The 25,141-nt window shown below is 40.0% G+C and overlaps 1 protein-coding gene across 4 annotated transcripts in view; it reads right to left on the reverse strand.

Annotated features, from left to right (window-relative positions):
- The window catches only part of NKAIN2 (sodium/potassium transporting ATPase interacting 2), a 716,483-nt gene that overhangs the window by 119,811 nt on the left and 571,531 nt on the right, over positions 1 to 25,141 (reverse strand). For all 4 annotated transcript variants that reach the window (XM_089530445.1, XM_089530447.1, XM_089530444.1 and 1 more), the window contains one exon: positions 18,491 to 18,691. In XM_089530445.1, coding sequence (XP_089386571.1) covers positions 18,491 to 18,691 — 201 coding nt within the window. The remainder of the gene's footprint in view (positions 1 to 18,490; positions 18,692 to 25,141) is intronic.

Here is a 25,141-nt window from a genome sequence, read left to right on the forward strand (position 1 = left end):
CACATGCTCTTGGTAATACTGTTCAGAACTTGAGATAGCCTCTTTAAAGTCTGAACTAAAATCCAGAACAGATTCATTGTCCCACTGAGACGGGGACATCAGCTGTTATTCCTCAGTTATCATGCATACTCATGTATAGCAATTTCAGTCAAAAAATTGCCTCAAAAATCCCAGAGTCAATTTATCCATGGGTCAATGTAAGTACTGTATTTTAGATCTTATTAAAAAAAGAACAATCCTCTGGGGAAAGGCAGGAATATTATCTGTCTTGGAAACACCAAAACCCTCTGCTCTCTCATCCATTAAGCCTTTAGGGTGAGCACAAACAGTTAGGTCTGCTAGAATTCTGTAAGGTCTTTGGCATTGTTTTCTTTTGCTTCATTCTTTAGATCCTTTGTTAGATGCTCCTAGGTTTTACTCTTGACTTAGCCACAGGACATATCAAAATCCATAATTTTGGCCCCAAAAACCTTACTTTGATTTATACATGAGGTCCACTTATTGTCAAGTATTTATTGTACTTTTAAAAAAATAACATTTTCTATGAAAAAAATGTTTAAGACTCTGTGGCACAATAGACAGGTCTTTGAACCTAGATGAACATGGGTTCAAATTCTGAACAACTACTCTTGTATCAGTCTTTCTCAACTGAATGAATGGCTGACAAAATTGATATGAGGACTACATTCATGCTGCATGGAGAATGTTGAAACAAGCGTAGCATAGAATATACTCACACTGAATGTGTGTGTATCTCTCTTTAAAATGACAACATTAATAACACAGAATTGCTCCCAAAAAGTGCTATTGAATTGATGAATACAAATATTCTTTAGAATATACTAAAGCACCTGAAGTATTATTACAATCCGCCTTTCTCATACACTAGGGATCCATTCCAGAACTTCCCTAATGCTCAAGTCCCATTTGTTTGTTTGATGCCGTGCTCCCACACACCATGCCATTTTATCCCTTGATGCTTCTCGGACATGTACGTTCAAAGCTGCATACAGGAAGTCCGCTTATGGCAAGAGCAGATTATACTTATAATACAAGTGCCAAAAAAGGGTTAACTGGATGAGCTGGAGAATGAAAAATATTTATGTGTTTGTCAATCATTTCCTTTTGTGTGCTTATGCCCTTCAATCTAAAAAAAAAAATTACCTACTAGCTTACTTAACTGATTTGTTCTGTCTTCTGTCAATAGATGCACATATATGCTAATTTCCTGTATTTTTTAAAAAAATCAATTCAGTCCTTCCCGGAATATTGTTAAAAGATGCTTACATTCCACTGTAGCACATTGTGGCATATTTCCTCTTCTGAAAACATATGGCATTATGTGCATAAAGACCACTCTAGAGATTTACTGTAATTATGTCATGATGTGCTTATTGTTATGAATTCGACAGCCTTTCTTGCGCTTCTACCTGCTTTGTTTGAGAGCAGCTGCTCAGTTCAAGCTGCCTGTCACTGCCTGTTTCCAGCAGCAAAGCAGAATGAAGGAATGCTTGTGAAGGAGGATGCAGCAACAAAAGAAGAGGCACATTTCAAGACTACAATGGAGAGCAGATGCAAATCGAGTAATCAGTTTATAATTTACTGATGTAGTGAGGAAAAAACGGTCTTAGGGGACTGTAACTGGCACCAGTTACATTAGGCTCCTATACATTAGGTGATGCACTAGTTTGATGTACTTAATATAGAAATGAAAATGAATTGGCCTTCATGGAAAGGCTTCATAGTGACACTTGCAAAGCATTCTCTGCCTCCCTGCCATAATATAGAAACATTCACCATTTCATTGACTGTCATCACATGGCCAGTTTCTCCACCCTGCCAAGGGCAACTAATAATGTACAGTGCATGTGGAAATACGAACAGGATGATAACACTATTTTGTGTGGGGAGCATGATGTTTAGATGTCATGGCAGACCTCACTAACATTTTAAGATAGAGAACATTACCGCACTGGGGAAAAATGTTCCCCAATGCATTCTCATGGGTGTGAGCCCGAAACATGATGGGAACCTGATGGGTCCCAGAACGCTAGTTTACCGCACGGTGGAACGCTGCCGTCGCCATTGGGCGTTCCCAATGTGTTCCCAATGTGTTCCAGGAGGCCCATTTCTGGGAACGCTTTTGAAAGCGTTCCCAGAATGGCGCCTCCTAGAATACATTGGGAACCTGATGGGAACGCCTGGCGGCGACGGCGACATTCTGCCGTGCAGTAAACTAGCATTCTGGGACCCATCGGGTTCCCATCATGCTCCGTGTGCGCCCGCGCTCGTGCTTGTTAGGACGCATCAGGGAACATTTTTCCCCCATGCGATAAACTCCAGAGATTAACTCTTATATTTTCTCAGTAGAAACAAAATTATGACAGAAGGTTGTGATATGATATTATGTATGTCAGTGCTATTCAAAGTGGCAGTCCCTGGACCAGTGCCAATCCAAGAGCTATTGGCTGCTGGTCCACAGTAAGTTTCCAGGAAAGACAGACTCAATTGTAGCTAAATGGCATAAATATGGATCTGATCCCTGGCACAGTGGGGAGGGGGCTTGCTGGTCCCATGAGATAGTTTAAGAAGCAATGTTCTATGTTCCATGTGCATACTAGATAATTTGGGTCACAATACAATGAGCAGACAGAAATTCACAGAAAATGACTTTCCAATTATCTCCTTCCATTCCTTCTTGTCTCTGGGAACGTTTTCTCAACTGAAGGTTCTCGGTTTGTTGGTGGGGGCAGGGAGCACCAGGGGCCAAGGAAAAAGGATAAGAGAGACCTCTTGCAGAAGACAGTCCTCTTTCTTTGCTATTTTAACTCTCATAATAATCCCTAGGCTTGAGGCATGAAAAGCTGAGATTATGAATGAGCCCAAAGTCATTCGATGAGCTTCATGGCTGATGTGGGATCCCAACTCCTGAGTTCCACATTCAAAGATCAACACACTATCCAACTACACTACCTGGTTTATTTTGTACTTTTCTAATATCAAGCAAACTGTGGCCAGAATTCGTTTGATAGTTACAACTAAAATAGAGCTGTTCAGTCCATTGTGAATGGAGAATCAATACTTATGTAAGTCCCATTGATCCAATGGTGCTAATACCAGCTGAATTTAGGCCTATTATTTTATGAGGAAGTCAAGAGAGAGAACAAAAACTGGGCATTGTATTTCATTATAGGTATAGGTTCCAGCTTTGTGATATCTCCCCCCCCCCCAAATTCATAATGTTCTCCTGAAACCACATGCTTGGTTAAGAATCCATTATTAACTCTCACCATTCTGTTACTCCACCAATTTATTGCATAATGCCACATGGACTACTCTATAGCAAGTAGTATTCTAATAGCATCTCAAACATCAACAGTTTTTAATCCATTGGCTGCTATCCACAAAATCTGTATATAGATTTTATAGTGATATATGCCCCCAGTTTTGTACTTTTATAGTAATGAGTAAATTGGCATGATCACATCTCTACAGGCATGGCTCTGCTATTCACATGGGGTGGGGGACATTTCTTGTCCTGTACAAAGGTGGCTGGGAAGAACTAACTACCTCCCCTGATTGCTGAAAGTGAGGATATGTTATGGAAAAGCATAAACCCCTGGTCTTTCATGGATATTCTATCTCCCCATCATAATGCATACTATACAGAAAAATGCATTACAGGTAATGTTGGAACTTTCCATGCATTACTTCTAAGCCCTGCTCTCTCCAAATATAGCCAATCCATCCTTATGAAAGGCATTTTGAAAGTACAATATAATAATGATGAACTCAAGATAAAATGATAACATTCCACAATATGTCTCCCAGTGCCCAAGGCATGTAACTCACAGTATTGCTGGCAAATGTGTTGAATTATTCCATACAACTCCCATCAAGTCCAGTTTGAAATAAAAGCTCTCTGTGGAAGATCAAAGGCAGGTTTCCCTTTAGAAAGGAAGGTTTTGTGCTGACTTGAGTAACTCCAACCTTATAAACAATACATTTACATGGCTAAGTGAAAAGGTTCTTCTTTGCTGGTATTTGCACCACTAATAATGTGCTCCTTATTATTATTATTATTATTACGCTTTATGTGTATAGCACTGTAAATATTATTGTCAAGTCAAGTTTCAGCAACGTACTGAGTGCCCAGGCAGTGTCACAAGCATCCTAAGTCACTTTCTTGTCAATAAGACTTGTTGTCAACTGTTTTCATGGTGGTGTTAGTACTTTACCAGTTTATTGTGGATCCCCCCTCAGCAGAGCCATTCGGAAGAGAAACATGGTTTGCTGGCCTCCAGTGACCATGAGACCAGGTTTAAATATAAACAGCAGCTCAGGAGCTGCTGTGGGCAAAGTACTGGGTGAAGCCAGAGTGTTTTGCTATATTGCTGCCCTTCTCTCTGCCTGTTTTGATTCTGCCTTTGGACAGGGATGGTTGACTGGAGAGGTTAAGCTGTCCTTGTTGGGCCCTTTTTCTTTCACTTGCCTTTTCCTTATAATTGAATTCATCTTTAATGTCGTGATTGTGGGTGGGAGCTCCCTGGGTTGGGGGTGGCTTGTTTACCCTCCATGGGTTGTCTGCTGCAGTTTTTGCACCCCCCCCCCCTTTTTTTCTTCGACCACCAGAAGACCTGCTGCATGGGCTTATGTTGTCTGAAACCCATTTCTTGTGTCTGGTCTCTTTATTCACTGGATGGTCAGCAATCTGGCTCATACCCTTTTTTCACTGAACTAATTTGACTCATTCTTGACTCCTATCTATCTATATCACTTAGAATCAATTGTTCTGCTTTAAAAAAAATAGAATTGTAGTGCCCCAACAAAGAACTTCATCTTAATCAAATAAGGTTCTTTTCCCACCCACCCCAACTACGCTCACTGATCAGAAAGTTGATTTAAAAAGATCTTGGTCCATTTAACCTGACAAATTATTACAGTCTGCTGATTCGTATAAAGCTCTGGTGGATTCTCGTCAATGCACTGTAAGAAAATTACCCAGAGAAAATTTCACCCATAAGCTTCAGATTTGTAATAAGTACATCTTTCTTCCAAAAGTCAACATGAAAACCATGCATTTCGGCAGGTCTAGGCCAGGATATACAGGTAGCATCTGTTGTTTTAACACCTCTAGCTGTGTTTGATTGACAGAAGTGTAATGAAAACTCCTTCCAGCATAACTGAATTCCACAATCACACTCTCTCCTCCCCTCTCCACCATCTGGGCACTGCAGTTCTTGCCCCATTCTGAGCACAGCTAACAGAAAGTGGCAGCATAGTGACATTCAACAGAAACTTGATTTGTAGTAATTCAGGTGCACAAACATTGACAGATAAAGAAAGAACACTGAGCAATGCAGTGAACTGGAAATAATACCCTATAACCACAGGTTCAGAATTTAATGGAGCCAGGCATCACTGTTGACTAGAAATAAGACCCTAATGGCTGGCACTATGGTAACTGAAACAGATTCTTCCTCCAGCCATATGCATAGTTGCGCATATGTGTTGAGGGAAGGGGGCTGGCAACTTTGAAGTTTATCACACCAGGGATAAAACATTCCCCGATGCATTCTAACAAGCACGAGCGCGGGCGTGCACGGAGCGTGATGGGAACCCAATGGGACCCAGAACGCGACTTTACCGCACAGGGAACGCTGCCACCGCGCGTTCCCATTGCGTTCCCATTGGGTTCCAGGTGATGCCATTTCTGGGAATGCTTTGAAACAGTTCCCAGAAATGGCGCCCTCTGGAACCCGATGGGAACGTGACGGGAACGCGCAGTGGCGGTGGCAGCATACCCTGTGCAGTAAAGTCACGTTCTGGGCCCCATCAGGTTCCCATCACGCTCCGTGCGCGCCCGCGCTCGTGCTCATTGGAACGCATCGGGGAACGTTTTATCCCTGGTGCAATAAACTCCTTTCTGTTGTTGTTACTTGCCCTTGACTCATGGTGACCTTGTGGATGAGACATCTCCAAGATCCCCTGTCCTCAGCTGCTCTACTTAGGTCCTGTAGGCTCAGGCCCATAGCATCCTTGATTGAGTCTAACCATCTGGTATGTGATCTTCTTCTTTTTCTACTGCCCTCTACCTTTCCCAGCATCATTGACTTTTCTAATGAGTCATGCCTTCTCATGATGTGACCAAAGTATGACAGTCTCAGTTTAGTCATCCTGGCTTCCAGGGAAAGTTCAGGCTTGATCTGTTCTAAGACCCGTGTTTTTGTCATCCATGGTATCCTCAGCACTCTTTTCTGGCACCACATCTGAAATGACTTGATTTTCTCTCTGGCAGCTTTCTTCATTGTTCCGCTCTAACATTTGTACATGGTGACTGAGAATACAATAGTTTGGACTATCCTCACTTTAGTGTTCAGAATTATATCTTTGCACTTTATGATCTTGTCCAGTTTTCTTATAGCTGCCCTTCCCAGTCCTAGCCTTCTGATTTCTTTACTGCAGTCTCCATCCCTGGTCAATATTGGACCCAAGGTATGAGAACTCTGACTATTTCAATTTTCTTGTTATCTAGTATGAATTCTTGTAGATCTTCTGTCATCATTATTTTTGTTTTCTTAGGGCCCTGACAGACCAGCCATAAAGACCAGCATCAGGGCAGACTGGGAGCATGGCATCTGCATGATGCATGCCCTGATTCCACGCTGATGCCAGTGTGATGCCATGCACCCCACCACATGGCAGGTGGCATCATGGTGCTCCTGTGGTGCTGCGTCCAGATGGCACAGCACCAAAGGAGCACCGAAAAGCTATAGTGCTGGCAGCCATAGTGTCCTTTCCATGGCATAAAAAGGAGCTGCTTTTTGTGGCTCTTTTTTGCACTGTGGAAAGGCCAGAGCGGGGCCACAGCGTGTAGTTGCTCTGGCCCTGATCTGGCACTGAAAGGGGCGGCTGCAGGGCATCCCAAGGGGGCAGTCTGTTCAGCCCCTTAATATTCAGGATTAATCCTACCTTGGCATTTTCCTCCTTAATCTTTTTCAGTAATTGTTCCAGGTCCTTATTGGTTTCTGCTAGTATTATTGTGTCATCTGCATATCTCAGGTTAATATTCCTTCCCCCAGTCTTCACTCCTCCTGCCTCTGAGTCTAAGCCTGCTGTGTATATTATGTTTTCTGCATACAGATTGAATAAATAGGGTGTTAGTATGCAGCCTTGCCTAATCCCTCATCCATCACATAATGCAGTAGTACCCAAACATGGAATATGAAATGTCAATGAACTCCAACCCCACCTCTGGGAGTTATAGTTGAACAACATCTCAGAATCCAAGGGCTTGTTTACATGGGTGATTTACTCCCAATTCTTCCCAGGCTCTCTGTGTCCTACTTACATGTTGCAGGGCCAAAAGCTTGAATCAGGTCTGGACAGTCTTCACGATAAAGTTTAGGTGTTCTTCCTAACCCTCATTTAAGTAATTCACCTTTTGCTGTGAGTTTTCAGTTCTCTTCCCAGGGATGACAGTGATGCCTTTTCACTCGTGGTCCCTGTGAGCTACTTAGTGCTGCTGCTGCTGAGGGTGTGAGTTAGTCCAAGGTCAGACCAAGACACCCAGAGGTGATAGCATGGCCGAGTACCTCATTCTGACTTCAGCAGTGGTGACAAACAACGACTGCATGGGAAGACACCTGCCTATCACTTACTGCAAGAGCCAAAAACCAAATGCAAAATAAAGACAGTAAGGAGTGAGGGGAGTGGATTTGGGGCCAGAATACTCTGGGGGGAGCTGGGAATATTCTGGTAAGTGTAGACCCACCTCAAGATTGGGAATCCACTGGGGGCAGTGGTATCACCAGGGGGTGCAGTGGGTAGGCATCGCACCAGGTAACACCTGAGAGGAGAGGTGACATATGGTTGCGGCCTCCTCCCACTCTGTGTGTGGGTGCCATGCTGCTGCCGGTGCTTGCCCCATCTCTATTGCCCTAGTTGTTTTGACTAAGGGAGACAAGGCAGCAGAGAAGGAAGTGGAGCATGTGCACACCTGCTCTCTCACCTTCCCTGATCCCTTGGCTGGCTCTTGGCTGGTCTCTACTGGTTGCTGGGGGGGGGGGGGGCAAGGCAGGCCAGGCCACCACTGCTGCCCCCCTGGCACTTGCACTGGGTGACACCAACATTAGGAATTCCACTGACTAGGAGAAGACCACTGGGAGATTAGAGGAATGCTTCCTTGCATCCCAATGGGGAGGCTATTATATCTGAGCCCTGGTGTCTCTCATTTACATACTGACAACAACAGCAACAAGAGGGAATGGAAAAGGAAAGAAAGGTGAGCAAGGATAGACTCTTTCTCTCATTGTCAGGATCAGCTCATAATCTCCTCCTTCTTTGAAATCATCTCCCGAAAATTTGTTTGGTTCTTTATTTGGCATAAAATAAAATACAGTACAGTATTGCTTAAAATCATGCTGGTAGCTTTTTACTCTTGCCAGAATCATCAGCTATACTCAAAGTAATAGAATGGAGGAGCTGGAAAGGTTCTGATCCTAAATTTAAATAGGATCCCATAAGGAAATAGGCCATGTCCTCTCATTTATCCCATTCATCCATATCATGCTCCTCATACATCTGCCATGACTGATGGCCTGCCTGTCATGTTTTATAGAATAAAAATCTTACCTATATTAGTTGTAAGAACCTAGATATACATAATCTGCATTTGACTGCAAGTCAGGTGGCGGCAGAAGGGAGGGTTGTTTGAATCTATGATTCTGGAAGTTTTTGGTGGAATAGTAATGGCCAGTAAAGGGAAGGCTTTTGACATGTGTGACCTGTATGATTATAAAGATATAAAAGTTATATGTGAAATGTCTAGGCTAATCAGTGTCAAATTCTCTGGAGACAGGTCCATTTCATTAACCTGATTTTTATCTTGCTACTTGGCAGTCTTTCTGTATTTATATATCTTTTCACTACTGGAGAAATCCTGAGAAGCTGGGCATGGCATCATTAGCATGCCAGGACAAGAGTACAAGCCAAAGTTGTGTTGAGGTGTAAATTGCCATGTGTTTCAAACCCCATCTCCCCAGATCTACTAAAATATTGATGTTTTAATTTTCATCATATTTGGAGTCAGTTCTACCTTTATCAGAATGGCAGGGAAAACTGGAATAATAAAAAAAAACCCTGTATGCATATAATTACTAGTGATCAAAGTGACCCTGTAAAATGCTGTTTAAATTATTCAGTTGTCATACCTACAAGTCTTTAGCTCCAAACTTGGCTTTTAACTTTTGTGAGAAAAAAGCATAGAAAATTATTTTTCTTGGCCTAAGTTTGTAATAGAGGTTGAGCTTCCTTTATCCCAAATGCTTGGGACCAGAGGTATTTTGGATTCTGGAATTTTTTGGGGTTTTTGGAATAGCTGTACTTAGATATACATACCTAATGGGATATCTTGGAGGTGGGAGCCACATTTAAACAGAATTCATTTGTGTTTCATGTATACCTTACACACACAGCTTGAAGGTACTTTTATACATAATATTTTAAAATAATTTTGTTTATGAAACAAAGTTTGTGCATACTGAACCACCAGAAAACAAAGGTGTCACTATCTCAGCCACCTATATAAAAAGTTTAGAGTTTTGGAGTAATTTGGATTTTGGAATTTGAGATAAGGAAGACTCAGCTTGTATATAAACTACTAATTTTACTTAGCACTACAGGAAATTGTACTGGAGATTAATTGTATTCCACATGTCCACAAAATCCATACATATAATTACTGTTTCAAGGTTACAAGATTACCAAGAAATGAAAAAGTAGCTTTACTTCCTTCCTGTTTGTCATTAAATCCTTTATATCTTGTTCATTATTTACATATCACTCCATGATTTTCTTATCTGTGTAGTAGAATATGCCAGGACCATGTGGCACACTTGGCCTGGAAATGACATGGTTGTGCCCACTAGGTGGAACTGGAGCAGAGGTAACTACAGTTCAAGTTGGAGGTGTGCATGAGTCAGCATTTGGAAGCTGTGCATCATGGGACGTCTCATGCAACATGTAAGCAGGTGAAGTCAGCCAGCAGTGCATCATGGGCAATGGTATGATGCAACCTGCACTGGGGATGAAACCAGCAAGGTTTCATTGGTGGCAAGACACCACATGACTTCACAGAAGACCACCTATAAAAGGGAGAGGGTGATTATCTCCATTGTTGGGTTGTTGTGGTTGATGACTGTCACAGCACTTTGTGTGTTTGTATATAGAGCTGTGAGTATCCAAGATGGCTGTCTAGTACTCTGTGCGTTCTTGTAAATAGCTTGCAACAAGTGATTAAAGCCCTCATCTTTGAGAGAGCCTTGATGTCCAGCAGTGTTTATTTCTTCAAACCGGGAGCTCAAGGCTGGTCAGCCTGCATGGGAGGAATTTTTCCTTCTCAGCCTGAAGCCTTTGCAGACGTCTCTCCAAGAGCCTTCTTGTGGCATCTTGCCTGTGTGGATCAACTCTGCACGTGGTCGTAGTGGACACAGCATGTCTCTCTATGCCCCAAGTATGTCTAATTCTTCAGCACCATCCAATAATGAGAATGTTTAAAGATTACAACAGTTATATAGACAGAATACTTTGAATAACTGTAATATTATCTGTCTCATATTAATAGCTCTATGGGGCCAAACAGACAGCACCAAAGGGGCGGGTTAAAGCTGCCCCTTCCCAAGATGGATGGGGCCACAACAACCACACGCCACAGCCAGCTGCTCCTTTTTTGGGTGGCAAAAAGCAAAAGCCCAAAGCCTGCTTTATGGCACTCCAGAGGTGTGTGGCACGTAAACGCTGTACCACTGGAATGTCATGAAGCCACTCACATGTAAATGGCCAGGGCAGCTCCAGGGTGGCTTCTGGACATGCAGCATCAAAATGCCACACCCTGAAGCCACCTGGATGCTGGCATAAAAGGGCCGTCTGTTCAGCTCATATATTAGGAACAGTTATAGTAGAAATTAATCAGGATGTTAAAACAATATATACTTACAGGCCCTTCTTATACACGGATTTCTTGTACATGGATTCAAACATCCATGGTGTAAAAATGTTTTTAAAAAAGTATAAATTTCAAATATCAAACCTTGATTCTCCATTTTTTATAAGGGACACTATTTTGCTATGTCATTATATTTAATGGGACTTGAACATCCACAGATTTTGTTATCCACGGAGGATCTTGGAACCAAGCCCTAACATATAACAAGTGTCCATTGTATAAGAGAAAATATTAGAAGAATTCCTGATTCAAGATATGAAGAAATGAAATGCATTTTAATGTTTAAAAGATATGAGAATTATGTTTTAATTACTGTAAAATGACTGGTTGAATAATTTTTTTAAAAAAAAATCTCTATATACAATATAAGCATAGGTCTCCCTGTGGAGAGTGTGTGGTGCTCAAGATCTAGGAAGGTTGCTCTCACATATACTAGGATATTTGCAAAAATGTCTTGTTGAGGAACATTTGAGCATCTCAGTAATCAACAGCTGAAAACTCAGTGGTTGAGAAACTAGCAACATATTTACAGGTTTCCAGATAAAATGCCAGAACTGATAACTTTTTCACCAGTGTACTGCTGGCCAGGGAATTAGCTAAGCAACAGCTGACACTAGTTGACACTCTGAAAAACAAATCAGAAAATCCCTCAGAGTTTTTGCTCAGAAACCCAGAAACATCAACAGCTTGCTTTTCAAGATTACATCCTCCTTTTTAATACATAAAGATGCAGTTCCCTTAAACCAAAATTCCAAGCCTGAAATCATTATTTATATGATAAAAAACAAAAGTTCAGTGGACTCCTGTGACCAGATGCATGATCACATAGTGGCCAATACCATTTGTTATTTTCAAATATAGATACGACATTTTAAAAATGCCTGTATTGTTTGGCAGTGGAATAACTCAAGGTACATTGAGCATCACAAAAGATGTAGCGTCCCAGGAGACCTGAGCCAGAGTTTATCAAATGCTGAGTTTAATCTAAAAACAGAACCAAGTTGCATGGGATGCTGAGAGAAGCAGCTTCAGAAGCAGTAAAGTTTGCTACTGCTGATACATGAAAAGGGGAAAGTGTTATCTAGGCATGTAATTCTTTGCAAATTTTGTTCTCAAAGAAAGCAACAAGTGATTTTTAGCTATTTCATTTTTGCTGCAAGGTCTCAGAAAACTGTGCAGCTTTTTGAAAACAACTAGCAGTTTGAAGCTTATCCTGCACAAAATTCACATGTGGTATTTTATTATATTAGTATCAATGATAAAAGTATTGCTTTTTGTACAAAACCCCATGTGCAAATTTTGCACAGAATAACATCTACTGTAAATTGTGAAGATTCTTTTCAATTTAAGATTCTTATAATCAGGGTTTCCCAACATCTGAGAAACATGTTTTAAGCCATTAAAAATAATAATTTCCTTTCCTTATGTTATCTTTGTGGCTACAATAATGGAACAGTTGTGAAAATGCTTCCCTATTTTGGGGGTGATTTTTCCATAAGTACAAATCAGGAGAGGTGATATGTATGTCTAACAAACACTCAGAGGCTGCAAAAATTAAATACTGCAGAAATAAAATGTCCATAGCTTAATGCTACAGCATTCTGGGATTTGTAGTATGGTGGGGCACCAGAGCTTTCTGACAGGGAAGGCTAAATATCTCACAAAACTACAAATCCCAGAATTCTACAGGTTGAATCATGGCAGTTAGTCATGTCAAACTGCCTTATTTCTGCAGTGTAGCAGCACCCAGAGACATCCATGAATCATGATCCCAAAGAGCTTGCATTCAATCAGCAGTATTTCACAGACAGTAAGACTTTAAAGACTCAGCCGGCTACTGCTTTGCCCCTCTCTCTCAAATAACAGTCTCATTTTTAAAGAGAAAAAACAGTGTGATGACACCGCCAAAGCTAGAGCAGCCAATGCTAATGAAGGAATTAAAAGGTAATTTGGAAACAGCACTAAAAACAGCATTCAATTCTGGTGACTCAGACATCAAGCTGTAGCAAGCAAAGGTAAGTTTTTGCAGGACTTGAGGGAAATATTTCAGGCCCCACTTTTGATTAGACTAGTAGCTCTCAAATACACATCTCAGCCCTAAAATAAACTGATTATATAGTGCTGAATAGCAGACATTTACTGTAAAGATGTAGAATTGCTAACCTGATTACGGGATTTGGTTTTTAAATACATAGGAAGGTTGATAATGGTATCATGGTAATTCTTGTAATGCATTACTTAGTTTCAATGCAAGGGAAGAAAAATTGCAGCCAATATGAAGTACATTATATAGAAAAGCACTCATAGAATCAATATGGCAAAGCATAGCCTTTATATCTTATTTTTGTTGGTTTGATTTAAGTTGTTAGTGATGATATATTTACAACATAAAGAAAGGACTTTTGCAAATGATTCCCCCCACTCCCAATAGTATTGTTGAATTATGCTAAATAATGTGTGCCACACATTAATTTACATTTGGATGAGTGTCTAAAGGGCAAGAGATTCATGATAAATATGCCTCCTTGGTTCTGTTAGAAGATCACTGGACAAACTCCCTTTCCAACACTTATAGCATAACATGAATACCTCATATGTCTGTTTTACCCCCACAAAGGGTGTGTGCATATTGAGTGTCTAGCATAAGAGGAAGCTGTGGCCAACAAAGAGAGCCACGAGCACATGCCCCCATTGTTTCCAATGAGGCATGAGCATGCAGGGATTTCCCTTTGTGCTGGGGGATCTGGAACAGATCCCCCACATAAGGGAAGGGCCCTCTATACCAACAGAATGATACCTGAAAAGCGGCGGATCGGGGCCTCAGCGGCTGCCGGTGTAACCACTGAAGCCCTGATACACCGGGGAAAGGGGCGGCTGCAGCCCGCCCCAAATGGGCGGTTTGTAACCCGCCTAAGTCTACATAATAATTAAATTAAGGGATATTATTTATTTTTTTGAAATGTTTTCCCATCATCATTGTTTAAGAGTAATAATGATAATTTCAATATTCTGTTTCAGAGTGAACTATATTTTCCCCATTTTATTGCAGAAAATGACAGAAAGCTGCAATCAGCAACCATCCCCTTTCAGACATATTAATTTTGTTATGTCATTGTCAAAGACAACAAAACAAGAAAGGATTAATGGCATCCACTTGCCATTTTTAAAAAGGAGATTAAAAAGTCTATGAAATGGATGAATGGCTCTTCATACATTTTATATTGTATTTATGAGTTATCCATATTATTATGTGTATGTACTGGGGTTCCCAAATTACTGTTTTGTTTTTATGGATTTGCTAGTTTCTTCAAGTTTTAGATATGCCTACTTATATCTTTACCTTGACAAAGGCCTGAAACAGATGGGCTAAAAGGTCCACCGTTGGGCTGTGTTTGAAGCATGGCATTTAGAGGATGCAGGCCTAAATGCAGCCTGAAGCCGCCCCCATGCCACCCCAACCTAGAAAAGATAGCTTGAAATGGAGTGAGGAAAAAAGGCTCCTTTTCCGAAGCCGCTTTAAAATAGTGGCGTTGGGCCAGATTGGGGCTATGTGCATGTGGTTGCTGCTGCGCCAGGGTGAACGGTGCTAGCGTGGCCCCATTCTGCCCTTTTTGGGCAGTCTGTTTCACCCCAAACTTGAAAAGAATAAGAAAACATCAATTCTGAAGTAATCCTTTTAAACATTTTATTGTCTTGTTTTCTGAACATTAAGTTCCTTAGGTTGAATTGAATGGGTTAAAAAAATGTATCCACACAATTTCATAAAAATATTAAATGCTTGAATTACTAAAAGATTTATAGCATAATCAATAACTTTCATTAAAAGCTCATAAATCCCTTGCACTTGCACACTATCACTGCTCTTTAGTACTGACCAATATTTTGGGCACAGTCAGTTGTCCTAGAGAAATGGCAAGTGGGATTATTCATATTTAATTTGGTAAATTGAAATTGAAATGCATACACTTTCAATTCAGAGGCATATTACTAAAACTATCCATTGGCCTGGGTGAAGAGCTCCTGATGGGTTTACAAGAATTATTCATTGGAAGGTTTTGCTCTGTTATGCACTATAGCTGAGGAAAGATTTTTGCTTGGGATGCTTCAGTCCACTGCTCAGATGAAGTAGATATTCAGAATAGTTTTCTCTGAAGAAGAAAGAAAACTCAGTCTAGCGTTCTAGTGGGAGAGGGCTTTGCAAATGATTTCTATTGGATCCTTCCCTTTGTTTCCTCACATACCTTCCAAATGATAACAGAATCATAGAGATGGATAGTAAGGATCTCACAAGAGATTTAGTACAGCCACTGATGGAAATCTGCTGTATAGAATGTATTGGACATCAATTGCAATAGCTAGAGAAATGGTCAAAGTGTTCAGGATGACTCTCATTTGTGGTTAGTGAAATCCTTCTCTGAATATATTACAATGGCAAAGAACAAAAGGTGTGGCTATCACCAGATTAAAGGGATACAGGTTGAGTATCTCTTACCTGGAATTTTGAGATCCAGGATATTCCAAAATCCAAAAACATTTAAAAAACATTTTAAATCATAGGTGTTTAACTTGCTAGCTAATTTAATTTTAATTTTTTTTTGTATCATCAGGTTTGTAATTTTGCTTTGTTTTAACCTTGTTGTAAGTTGTTTGGTTTACATGTTGAGGGAAAAAGCCAGAATATGAGTTAATTTGTTAGTTAAACTGAAATTTTGATTTTGCTTTTATTACAAAAGAAGGATGATAAGTAAATTGTGGCAAGCATAATCTAGTTAAAGGTGTGAGTAAGCGGCAATCTTAAACACTCAGGGAGTATGCTCTGAGATGGAAATGGGACTTCCAATCTTGTAAGTATGCTTAGGATCATGCAGCAAGTCCCTTGTGAATATATGGAATTTGTGTATTTATCTATACATGTTAGAACAGTAATTCAGTGGCAATAGTTTGCTGGATTATATACTATACAGTAATTTAAAAACTGTGTATGCGTATTGCCTGCTTACACAAGGCTACTGTTGCATACTTTAAATGTGCTTCAACTGAGATTTTACTTTGATGGAATTAGATTTATGGCTGTTAACTCAGGGGGATTTGAAAATGAAATGGTGACTTTGAAAGAAAAGGGCAAAATCAATAGCCATTAAGTGAATGAGGACATTTTAATGTATGGATCAACATGAGTTAAGATACTTTTATCACCAAACCAGCTCATACCTCAGATATTTGTTTTGGTCAAACAGAGGAGCCAAAGAAAGACAGAACTATCCATCATTTTGGGCTGTATCCATCATTTTGGACTGTGTACACAAAACTAAGTACAATTCATGGTCAAAGAAGGTAACATGAAAAAGTAGAAACAATTTAGTGTGTTGAACACACACATGCACGCACATTCCTTTATGTATCTTATCTCCTGCTTATAGAAATCAGAGATAATACAAACAATAGATGCAAATGAAAGAAAAAGAAAGTAGGGCAGACGCATGGTCCCATTCCTTCTAATACAGTCAGCAGTGTGCATACAAGATCCTTACTGGATTTCACCACACCACTGCTCTCCCTCCAACACATTGCTGTGCTACTGTGACCACTGTTAGGTACTCCATTGCTATGCCATTTGTGCTGCAATGTGTCAGGTAATTTGCAAGATAATGAAGGGTTGCATGCGCCTCATCTAAAAGCATCAGGGGTATTTGTGACCCCAGGTCTAGGCTATATGGATCAGGGCTGGTACTGCTGTTGGTTGGTCTGGAGAAGAAGCTACAGGCTGCTGGATGGTCTCAGCCTGCTCAGAATGACCTGAGCAAAGGTGGTGAATTATGTCAGGGCCCTCAGAGGGGGTGAGGTCATACCTCTTGATAGGAGCCCTAGTGGCACAGTGGTTAAATGCCTGTACTGCAGCCACTCACTCACAAACCATAAGGTTGCAAGTTCAATACCAGCAAAAGAGCTCAAGTTCAACTCAGGCTTGCATCCTTCCGAGGTGGCTAAAATGAGTAGCCAGCTTAATAGGGGCAATTAGCTTACAGTTGTAAATGGCTTAGACACTGCTAGTTCAGTATGAAGCCGGGTATAAATGAAGCTATTTGTTTGTTTGGTTTTTGTTAGAGTCCACGGCTAAAATGCTGGGTAGAACATTCTCACTGGGAGAGCTCTCAGGCAATCTTTCAAGTGCTAGCTGAGCTTCAAGTAGAACTCCTTATTCACTGAACATATGGATACACCCTGCTACTAAGAAGATTAATTTTGTTTCTAGAATGTTCTGAGTATGCTTTGCACCAATTTTCCTGTAAATGTGTCTGCACAGAAACCATAAATAATTTTTTTATCTCTTAATAGATTAAAAATAGAATAATTCATCCACAATAGGATAGAATGACTTTATGAGTACTCATTATATGTTCTTGGTGCTTTCCTTGATTCCTGTAAGATCTACACTGTGCATATATAAAATAAATATAAAATAAAAAAACAGAAAATATAGTATTAACCCCTGCTTATGGTCTATTCCTTTCTTAGAAAACAGTTGCACCATTATTTTCCCCCTTCACCATCCCAGTCAGCCCTCACTTCTTGTTAATAAACCCTACTAATTCTTTTACAGATGGTAACATACTGATTTCAATATGTATTTTCCATTCATAAGCAGTGCTTATGCTTTTCTGTTGAGTATATCCAATGGCACCGAAAAGTTTGTTGCAGGAAAGCTTGGGATAAAAAAGCATTAAAGAAAACATATTCAGCCAAACACTGTAGTTTGATCCTTAGATTTCACTCTTGTACACACTAGGGAGTAAGTCTTTTTGAACTGTTAAGAATCTCATAGTAAACATGCATAGCCTTGAGTAAATGGAAAATGGGAGGCAGAGCACCATAAGTGGTTGGTAGGGTACATTCACCTTGTTTGTTTCCAAGCTCTGTGGTTATCTATAAATGTTGCATGGAATGAACACCTAGTACCCTCATACCTGCCTTCCAAACCCCCAAGTGACTGTTATTCTGTAATACTCTGCAGTGGCATGATGGGGGGGGGGGGGGTTAGATAAGACAAGGTGACACCAACATTGAACCCAAAATTACAGTCTATACAATTTTTGTGCAGTTGTTACCACAAAACATTTTTGTAAGCCCAGCTTACATGTACTGCATCATTATAAATACAAGACTAATACTCTATGGCCCTAAGTGGGAGAGCGTGTAAATAAAGTGTAGAAAGGAGAGGAGGGGGCAGAAAAAGCATCTGATTTTATATGGTGTGGTATGGGAGGAGGTCCATGGGATGGGGGTGACACCATGAGTTACTACAGTGGGTGACAGAAACACTAGTGCCATTGACATTTTGCTCGCATTTGTATCCTCTATGAAATATCTTGCAAGTCCACAATGCAAGCTGATACTTACAATTTATTATTTCCAAATTACTTCTATTGCATTTTTTGTTATGTTGTATCTAATGGGGAGTGAAAGATGAGATAGTAGAATACTTACTGCAAGAAAGATCTGTAGAGAACTGTGAGCCACTTCTATATACTGGTATTCAAGAACACACCCTGAGACAGTGATGTAGCGATGATCTTCTGGTGCCCAGTCTGGGGCTGGGGTCACAGATGTTACGGTGCAGCCTGGGCCATTCTCCATCCACCAAGACCGGTGCATTGAGATGTTGAAAGTCAGAATAAGATCTGTTTCCTGTAAAAAAAAAAAAGAGGGGGGAAGGAAAATAAGTCATGGAAAAAATGTTATAACTAGATGACACAGGCTTCTCTCTCTCTCTCTCTCTCTCTCTCTCTCTGTCATACACACAGACATACTTGAACATGAGAGCTGAAAAGTAAGATGAATTAAATTTCTCATTCATACTCAATCCCCAAAGTGAATTCGGAATCTGAATTTGGAGCTTAAGGGTGAGCATTGCAATTGTCATCATCCCCTTTAGCTTCAAAGCAGAATGACACATTTACAAAACATATAATATGAATGACATCATAATCACTTCCAGCTCTTGACATTTCCCCTTCAACTTCCCCAAAACATTTAGATGCAGCCCTGCTCTGTGATTTTCCTAACTCTTTGCAGGGTAGCACTTATTGCCGAAAGCCATTTCCCGAGACACCACAGCTGTCTCCTGTATTTTCACGGACAACAAAGTCTGACAGAAGCAGGTACATCCAGTGGAAAGAAATATCTAGAGAAAAAGAATCAGCACATGTGCTCAGTCATGCAAAGAAAAAGGAAAACAAAAGATTCTTGTCAGAAATGGCTTTTCTCAACCTAATAATCATTCTCACATATCATCCGGACTATAGACTACCCTACTATTTTTATTATCAGTTTTAGAAATTTTACTTTATAACTTTTTAAAAAAACACCCATATATACAAGAATATAAATTTTGCCATGTTGATGCTGACTCACCATTTAGGTTGGTGAACAAGAGTTAAAATTAGCAAAATGGAGTTAAGTTGGATGGAACTGCCCATAAATCATCGTATAATGTATATACTGAATACTGAAGTGAAAGGTAAGAATCAAGAGAACTTTAGTGCCACAGAAGCCAGCACCTTGCTGTTGTCCTCATGACACTCTCTGTCACCTCTGATTCCTCTGATCAACTGGTTACATGGGGGAGGAAAACAAGAGAAGTAAGTGAATCAATTTTTGTCTCCCTGCAAAATCTAACAAGCAATTGCTGCTGTCAATTCCACACTGATAAAAATCTAGGAAATACACGTAAGCCAGTGCACACAATCTATGCTTTGCTTATTAGTGATGAAAGGAAACACTGGCATTAAAGGATCAAAAGGGGGTGACTAATTTATCATTGTTCAAATCCCTGATTTCTGATAATTCTTCAAAACAGAACACCTTACTTACACAGTATTGTGCATGCCATTGAATGCATTGTGAATGGACTCTAAAAATGTCTATAGTAACAAGGGACCTCTCCCTTTCTTCTTTGAGTAGCTGCCGTATGTTTTCTGTTTAACATCTGTGTTTCAGACACTGCTGAGATAAACAGCTGCCTTGAAGATGTAAAATGTAACAGGAAGTGTTGATACACGTTAGGCATGTCAATATTGTAGTTTTCCTAGTATCTATGTTGAGGATGAATTTATAATCCCAATTCAACAAACAGTTGCTTTCTCTTCGGGACACAGAGCTACATCTGTGCAAGTTTTGTTTATTGCCTAGGAACACACAGTGAATCTTCTGTAATTCTTGGTGATATTTGAAATCCCTCTTAATGAAATTTAGTGAGCTGAAGTAGATTTTGCATATGGCTATGAGGGAGTAGTGGCAGAGAGAAAGAGCAGAATGTTGAAAATGAATATTGTTTGGCACTTTTATGATGACAAAATATGGTTTTGTACAATATAGACAAGGGCGTATTTTGGAAGAAATACTTGAATTGGACTTCTAAGAGGCATTGCTAGCTCAAACAATGTCACAATAGGGATACTGGCTGGAATCTATTGGGCAGCTATGAATCTGTAACCTAGAGTCATGCACTCACAACTGTTTTGTATGCATGATTCTTCTGTAGCCCCTAGTTTAGGGGACACATAGGGACTGTGAAAGTCTCCTAATTCTCACTTACCATGTAGCAGCCGCTGTAATAAGTGGAATCAAATGGGAAGCTGCTGGCTAGTGTAAGCAATCTCTGGAACTAAGGGGAATTGCAACCTTCTGCTTGTCATATGGGAGAATTCACAGGAGGCAGTTGCTTCCTGATGAACAGGGGAACAGACCTGTTGTCTGGTAAGTGGGGATTGTGGGGCTGAGGACAGAATTCACTGCATAGCACTATAACTATATTGCTTTCAGATTTCCAGCCGTAATTCTTTGCTAATTCTCTTGAAGACAGTCCTGAGAAATTTTATCATTCCCCGCCCCTGCCCCCCCCCCCCCCGGCCTACTGCAACATAGCCTTCAAAAACTGCATAGTATTTCTGTACAGAAAACAGTTTATCCGATGCCAAAAATATTTATGTGCAGAAATTATTTTGTGTACAGAAAATGCACAAAAAACTGTGTGTGAATTTTGTGGAGAATAGCTCCCAAATTGTGACAGTTCTCATCTGTCTAGTTTTTTCACCTCATGAGAGACTCCTGACACTTCCAAGACACAACTTCAATATTTTTTTTGAATATTTTAAAATATTATTTCTATCTCTACTTCACAGTCAGTGTGTCCAAAAGAATTATGATTGCCATTTCATCTTTATGAGGATCAGGGGGTATAAAAAGTTTTAATTACAGTTGGATTTAAGAATTCAAATTGTTGAACATAATGTATTTGCATTTATAGTAGTGAAAGATAGGCAGTTTAGCCCATTCTCTGCTGATATGTCCTAAGGCAGGAACAGGAATCATGCATCCCTCCAGATGTTGTTGGACTGAAACTCCCAGGATTCCTCACCATTGACTATGCTGGCTAGGGCCAAGATCCTTTTTGCCCACATAATTATCCCAATGGAAGAGAAACCTGTTTATGAGTTGCCGGGACAGCTTTATCTCCTGATGAAAATGACTTTTGGTGTTGTCCCCCAGCTGCTGCTACACCTTGATCAAAAAAGGGCTTACTGTATGCTGACAAAAGTGAAGCAAGTACACACACACTAGATCTTAAGAGCTCAGGCTGTTGGGAGTAACAGTCCAGCATCTGAGGGATGCACAAGTCCTATCACCTAGGTGTAATTGTTGGTCCCAAGTAGAGTACATCAACTGAATCCATTTCTGAATGTAAATCTCATTGCTTCAATGGATCTCCTTTAGTTGGAACTAACCATTGGATTTAGTCCTAAATATTAGCTACAATTTTTAAAGACCTATGAAATATCTATTTTAAAAGCATTATTTATCTTCTAACTGTCCCAGTTTGGTAGGAACTGTCATAATAAATAATCTGTCATCCTATTTTTGAGCTGCTTCTAAAATATCCCAGTTTCTCTTTCTTCCTCTCACTCTCCTTCTTTGTCCTCAGCTTACAAGCTACAGCAAAAGAGATACCACCTCAACATTAGGAGGAACCTCCTGACAGTAAGGGCTGTTCGACAGTGGAACAAACTCCCTCGGAGTGTAGTGGAATCTCCCTCCTTGGAGGTCTTTAAACAGAGGCTGGATGGCCATCTGTCGGCGATGCTTTGATTTGGATTTCCTGCATGGCAGGGGGTTGGACTGGATGGCCCTTGTGGTCTCTTCCAACTCTATGATTCTATGATTCTATACTTCAGTTGCTACAAACTAAGTTCAAAGTGCAAAGTTAGTTTGCATTCACTTAACAGTCAGGAGAGGAGAGGAGAGATTTCCCTAGCAGTAGTATATTTGGGTCTGGCTTGATTTTGAATGGACAATTAAGATCCCATTACAAAAGACTTGGGGGAAATGAAAATTGCTCTGACTAATTTGTTCAGATGGATCAGCACAGCTGCCTCTATTTGTGGACCTCCTTTGGATCCTAGCTATTGTGATAGTTACAATTAGCACCTTCCACTTCAACATTTACTACTGCATCTTGGAACCCAGTTGTCATTAGGAAGCCAGGGGGAATCAATGCACAAGGAAGTACTGGATACCTACTTGCATAACATCAGAAGAATGTTTCCCATTATTATAAGTCACCAAGAAAACTGCAGCCAATATGTGCTCACTAACTTGAAGCATGTGCCTGGACTGAGCAGTTATAAATCATCTTTATTCCACAGCTAGAAGGGATCTTCATTAAATTTGGCCAGATGGGAACAGAGACATACAACTTCAGGAAGTTTCCTGAACTATATTCACTGACCTGCCTACAGAACCCTGAAAACCAGTGTTAGGAGCTTCTGTACATTTCTTTTTAGTGTCCAGTCATCAGACCAAGAAAGGGGAATGCCTGTACCACTCAAATAATGTTAGACAGCAACTCTCATTAGTAATGGTGGGAACTGTAGTTCAACAAGAGCTGCAGGCCACTATTTCTTCATATCTGAATTTAACAAACAACCATTTCAACAAGGATAGTTTAAATAACACTGATAAATGGATGTGCTTTTCAACAATAATTCCAAAAATGAAACTATGAAGACTTCTACAGCTGGTTTCTAATTTTCAGCCACAATATGCAAAAACTCATTTTACTGTACATGCCATAATTAATTTAACATTGTGAACTCTGCTCTTCCATGCAAGAAAAGATGAACTGTTTGGCATGGTTGTATAGAGCACCAGCTGAACCAGACTGGGACTAAGGTTATGATAACGTTGTTGAGGGACATCTCCCAATGGAGGATCTATTTTTGTTATCTTCTGCTGATCGCCTTTAAAATCCACAAATAGAACAAAACACAGTGGTTGGTTTCTTATCATGGAATAGAAACAGTGGTCACTTGATCTACTTCAGAGGTTCCTAACCTCATCTTTTATGCACACACCTATATTGTAATTGAAAGCTTTTGGATGACATGGTGAACAAACTGTACTAAACATTTTTTTACAAAGTCTATGACAGTGTTCAATCTGTCCTGTCTGATGCTTGTTGCTATCAGTAAACATTTTCATGATACAGATTACACCTGACATTTAATACCTTATATTTTCCAACAAACAAAGTGAAGACTCCATGACTTTTTTCACTCTCTTTTTTCTGTTTGGTTCATCCTTTTCACTTCCTTCTACAGGTTAGGGACTCACTCATTCAATGTAGGCTCCCATCAGACTACCTACAGTATTCTTGCAGGCATTTCATGGACCATAGGCCAAGACCACTTTAATGAATCCTTAACATACTGACCAGCCCAAGAAACTGAATTATAATGTTTACTACAATAATATCAGTTAGAATTGGCATAGCCCTGCTATTGTTGTTGCACTCTCATCTGGCCTGGACAACATAGTCAACAGTGAGGAATGCTGGGCATTTCTTTCCAACAATATCTGAAAAGCTGCATGAGTCCCACCCCTGTTCTAGAAAATTAGCAGAATAGATCCCTAGTCCACTGAAAGAAAAAAAAAGGTACACGAGTATATCCCACAGGGTATAGTACTAGGATCATCTATAGTTTATTTAATCCACATATGAATCTATGATTAAGTACCTTTTTAATGGCCTTATAATGCAATGGCATCTTAGCACAATCCTATAGATTTCTACTCAGAAGTAAGCTCCATCAAATTAAACAGGGCTTACTCATAGGTACGGGCACACTAAGCTTTCTTATGAATATGTGGTTAGCCAGTAACTGAACAAAGAAAATAAGATATAAAGAACACAAGATAAAATTTAAAAACTGTAGGCACTGGTTGCTCAGTCCTTGAACTTTGAATTTACTTCAGTTAATATGTGAAATATCTTTACAGCAGCCAAGACAGCAAATTGCTTTGTGGCAAGGTTCCATGTTATAAATATTTTATTGAGCATTAATAAATAATTAATTCAATTTACAAGTGTATTAAATATAAAAATGTGTGCTATAGAATGTTGAAGCATATGGGAATCTCAAACTCTGATTTTAACAACTCTTTAAAATGTGTCCTCTCAGGAAATCTTTATAAAAATAAGATATTGTTTTACTGGTTGTTAGAATCCTAACAACAGGGCAAAGGGAAAACCATCAAAGGAACTGCTGATTGTATGAACAGCAGGATGTTACCACATCACTTTCAAAAATAATAAAAAAGATTGTTTCTTGTTTTTAGAGCAAGTAGCCATGTCTGTATTTCTAGGAAAATCTTTCCAATTCAAGAATGGTTATCAGATCAAGCAAAACTATTATATATTGCACAGGATGATCAGTATGGAGATGGCACATTTTATGCTGTAAGCTTAATATTGTGTTTTGTTTATTAATATTTAAACTAATAGTAAGTTTTAAGAGTCAGTGTGGCATTGTGGTTAGAGAATTAGATTGTGACTCTGGAGACCAGGGTTCGATTCCCAGCTCAGCCATGAAATGTACTGCATTATCTTGGGCAAGTCACACTCTCTCAGCCTCCGGGGAAGGCATTGGAAACCCTCCTGTGAACAATTTTTGCTAAGAAAACCCCATGATAGGTTCACCTTAGGTTCACCATAAGGTGGAAATGACTTGAACACACACACACACACACACACACACACACACACACACACACTTATGCCTGCTCAGAATAAGACCCTTC

The sequence above is a fragment of the Sceloporus occidentalis genome, unplaced genomic scaffold (assembly GCF_023333645.1).
Source record: "Sceloporus occidentalis isolate IW3139 unplaced genomic scaffold, rSceOcc1.0.p SCAF_6, whole genome shotgun sequence".
Lineage (NCBI taxonomy): Eukaryota > Metazoa > Chordata > Lepidosauria > Squamata > Phrynosomatidae > Sceloporus > Sceloporus occidentalis.